The sequence below is a fragment of the Lontra canadensis genome, unplaced genomic scaffold (genome assembly GCF_010015895.1).
Source record: "Lontra canadensis isolate GAN:19392208 unplaced genomic scaffold, GSC_riverotter_1.0 scaffold3294, whole genome shotgun sequence".
Classification (NCBI taxonomy): Eukaryota; Metazoa; Chordata; class Mammalia; order Carnivora; family Mustelidae; genus Lontra; species Lontra canadensis.
Genome location: NW_022634278.1, coordinates 1 through 3,875, shown reverse-complemented (window position 1 = coordinate 3,875; position 3,875 = coordinate 1). Strand labels below are relative to the sequence as shown.

At 46.9% G+C, this 3,875-nt stretch overlaps 1 protein-coding gene across 1 annotated transcript; it reads left to right on the top strand.

Moving 5' to 3' along the window:
* Window positions 1-745: 745 nt before the first annotated feature.
* On the top strand, window positions 746-3,872 carry LOC116863808 (cytochrome P450 4A12A-like; the record flags this gene model as incomplete). The annotated part of the gene is made up of 3 exons (XM_032851147.1): window positions 746-886; window positions 1,031-1,107; window positions 3,707-3,872. Coding segments are annotated over exons 1-3 (384 nt in total), but the record flags the coding sequence as incomplete, so codon positions are not given.
* Window positions 3,873-3,875: the final 3 nt, after the last annotated feature.

Below are 3,875 nucleotides of genomic sequence, written 5' to 3'. Positions count from 1 at the left end.
AAATCCACATGTTCTGGGCAGTTGGTGCATGTCTTTCAGAGTCATTTTTCCCTCAAGAAAACTAGTATTTCCTGTTGTTCAAATGATGTATACAGTATGATTCCCACAGAGTATAATCCAAGAAACAAATACATGACAGCCTCTGAATGTAGCTTTGGGTTTTGACCTAATATTATGGTACTATGAGATTTGAATGCTTGAGAGACCATCAGGCTTAGCAGGGAGATATGCGGTCTTTCCTTATAGGGTCTATGCTAATGAGAAAGATCAGAGAATTCACCATCATGGCTCAGATGGTCCACTCTCCAGGGAGCCCTCAGGGTGATGGCAGAGAGTAGTGATGACCAGATCTGATATTTCTGCCATGGCTGGAAGCCGCTGTTCGGCTCCCCTCTACTCTGAATCCCAGCCCTGCCACATCCTAGCTGGGTGGTCAGAGACAAGTTGCTCAGCCTCTCTGAGGCTCAGGTCCCTCATGGAACAATGGAGATATGAGCCTTCACTGGAGGGTTGTTGTGAGAATGGAGGTGTTCATGGATATTCCCCAAGGGCTCATGGATGGTACTTGATGTGAGTTGTCCCTTGAGTTGCTCCAAAAAGTAAGCCTCCAGTTCTTCCCTGCTTTTCAGCCTGGTCATGGTTAATCTACCAACCTGTGCACACGTGCATACCTGTTGTGCTATATCTGTCCCACCTCTCTTGCAATGCTGTCATTCCATTCACAGTGATAAGAAAGGCTCTCACGATGGCTGCCAAACTGTGTGTGGATGCACCTGGGCTCCACAGGCATGTGTATCAATCTTCTTTCTTCTGCCCCACAGGATTCTTAGTCTTGCTCTCCTTTTATGCCCTTCACCACAACCCAAAGGTGTGGCCAAACCCAGAGGTATGATGACCTTGGGAGGAGGAGGTGGGATGACCTCTCCAGTCCAAACCATCTTCCTGTCCCACCTCTGGGTGTGCTGTCCCTTGGATGATTGGAAGGAAGGGCTTGACCACACCTGTCCTGGCTCTGGTGCTCCCTCTGCAGGTGTTTGACCCTTCCCGGTTTGCACCAGATTCTTCTCGACACAGCCATGCTTTCCTGCCCTTCTCAGGAGGATCAAGGTGAGGCACTTGTACCAGGACAGGAAGAGGGGTGGCTGAGGCTTGTGACCTGCTATATTTATGCGGGTTTCTGTAGATATGCCCTGTCATGTTGGAGTGCTGGGAGAGAGGTGTGTGTCTCTATGCAAAGAAAGTTGGTAATTATTGAATGCCATGGAGACTTTGAACCATTGCTCTTACCCAATCTCCAGCCACAATTCAGTGTCCATGGGTGTTCCACAGCTCAGGGTATCCTTGTGAGTTTTTCATTTTATGAGTATGACTCTACAGAATTAGATTTTCTCACATGTAATTTCCAAGTGTTGTTGATATCAAAGTCAGGAGCAAATCAAAAGATTTCTTTTGCACGCATTCTCAAACCAGGCTTTTCTACTCAACTCCCCATTCTGCCTCCACACTGCACCATTGACTACATTGCATATGTTTCCATACTCAGCTTCCTGCATGCCTCAAATATTTCAGCCATACACAGGAAATGTTCCTACTGTCTCTTAGGGGCTTCATAAGGTACTTGACTAATCTGTGTTGTTGCTATATTTTCACCAACCAAATGAATTATTGACTCTATGGTAATGATAATGTACACTTGACAATTTTCCCAGTTGTCCAAACGTTACATATGATCTGGGCTCTACATACCTTAATATTGCATTTAGAGTCCAATCAATCAAATGGGCAATTATTTTAAAAGGAGGACATTAAATTGCTTTTGGGAGAAAATCCGGTTTGTTGTATATATATGACATGTGACATTTGAAGGTTACTTGCTGTGTAAAATGTAAAGCACATGTGAGGTGGCTGTTCAGTGGGATGACTATTTTCCAGAGTGGCTGCTGTGAAATCCTCCAGTGCTGCTGAGAGTGTACTATAGATAGTAACTACAGGAAACTTTGTAAGCAGTTCCTAGAAAAATGTTATTTTCCAAATACAGGAATCTGTCAATCCTTCACATACAGAGTGAACCCAATTTCACACAACATCTTTAAGCAAATTGTGCTTCCAGATACTGGCTCCAGGATTTGTTTCTCCTTGGGATTGAGTCCTTCCTCCTAGACATTGGTGCAAGTCATGTGGCTGCAAGTAGAGACAGGAGAGGGGTAGACAGGTCAGGTCCTAGCTCAGAATTAATGGTTACTCATATTTTATTCCATTCAAGGTGGGTTTTTTTCAGTTCAGTAGATGTCATTCAGTTTTAAGACTGCCTATTAAGTCTGTCTCTGTGTGCCAAATCCTCTGCTGTGAGATGCATTGTGCCCTTGCCTCCAGGAGTTCACAGTCAAGAAATTAATGCCTCCACTCAAAAGAGACTTACTTCCTTCCTTCCTTCCTTCCTTCCTTCCTTCCTTTCTCTCTCTTTCATTCGTTCTTTCTTTCCTTCCTTCCTTCTTTCTTTCTTCTTTCTCCCTTCTTTCCTTCCTTCCTTCCTTCCTTCCTTCCTTCCTTCCTTCCACCCTCTCTCCTTCCCTCCCTTTCTCCCTCCCTCCCTCCCTTCCATCCATCCTTCCTTCCTTCCTTCCTTTCTTTCTTTCTTCTCATTAACTCACTCATTTAATAATTGACCCAACTGTAGGAAACTCTATGCTCCTGGCACTGTCCGACTCTGGAAAGTGATGTGTACTTGTGTAAAATATTAGGGTGATGTCAGGGTCCAGGAGTGAAGAGGCACAGTGGGCAGAGGTGGGGGTGAGGGCAGGCTGGCATTGCCCTTAGCCTTGAGCATGTGACAGGCAGAGGTGGAGGGAGAGCATTCTCTAGGATCTCCTCAGCAGGAGCTGAGCTGGGAAGAGGAGGAGTTGAACAGGTGAAAAGTGAGTGAACCAACAACCGAGAGAGGACTTTGATGTCAGCTGAGGCATGTGGACATGTTGAACCTGTGATGGAGGGCATGGGAGGCTCTGAGCCTGGTTGGGGCTTCAGGAGAGGAAGTGGAGGCAGCAGACAGAAAAGTCTGGGTGAGGAGGTAGAGGGATGGCAAGCAGAGACATTTATGCAGTAGAATTGGAAGACTACAGTAGCTGGTTAACTGAGTGGCCGAGGGGGAGGCAGGAGTCTGGACACAACCTGGCAAGCAGATGGTGCAGCAAGTTGAGTGTCACTAAGGCTCTGCCCCTGCAGAATATTCTCTGTGCCATTCTGAATTCCTTACCCAACTCTGCCTTGTCCTTTGAGGATCTGGACCCCTGTGTGCCCCAGATGGTTAGGGACTGAAGGATGGCCCAGCCCACCCACTATGGTGTCCCGTCCTGCTCTGCATTGTGAAACCAGAAATGGCATGTGCAGAGAGTCAACAACTTAATAATTAACTGTTTTACTGATCACTTGACTTGGCCCTGAGGCTCAAGGTGCTGACCTTCTTGTAACAGGATTTCAGGCCTACTGAGAGCACAGATAGGAGTAGGAGCTAATCCTGGAAGAGTGTAGGCTTTGTCAAAGGTCAAAGATAGAGTGTGAAATGAGCAAGGGTACGTACATGTAGAGATGTGCGTGTGTCTTGAGGAAAATGGATCTAGGCTGGGCCCATGCAGGAGGGCCCTGAAAGTGCTGTTCCTGGCAGGGGGTTTGATGCCACTTCTTATTTCCTTTTCCCTCCCTAACCCAGGAACTGCATCGGGAAGCAGTTTGCCATGAACGAGATGAAGGTGGCAGTGGCCCTGACCCTGCTCCACTTTGAGCTGGCACCAGATCCTTTCAGGCTCCCTGTTCCCACTCCAAAAATTGTGCTGATGTCCAAGAATGGGATCCACCTGCATCTCAGGAAGCTCCTCTAA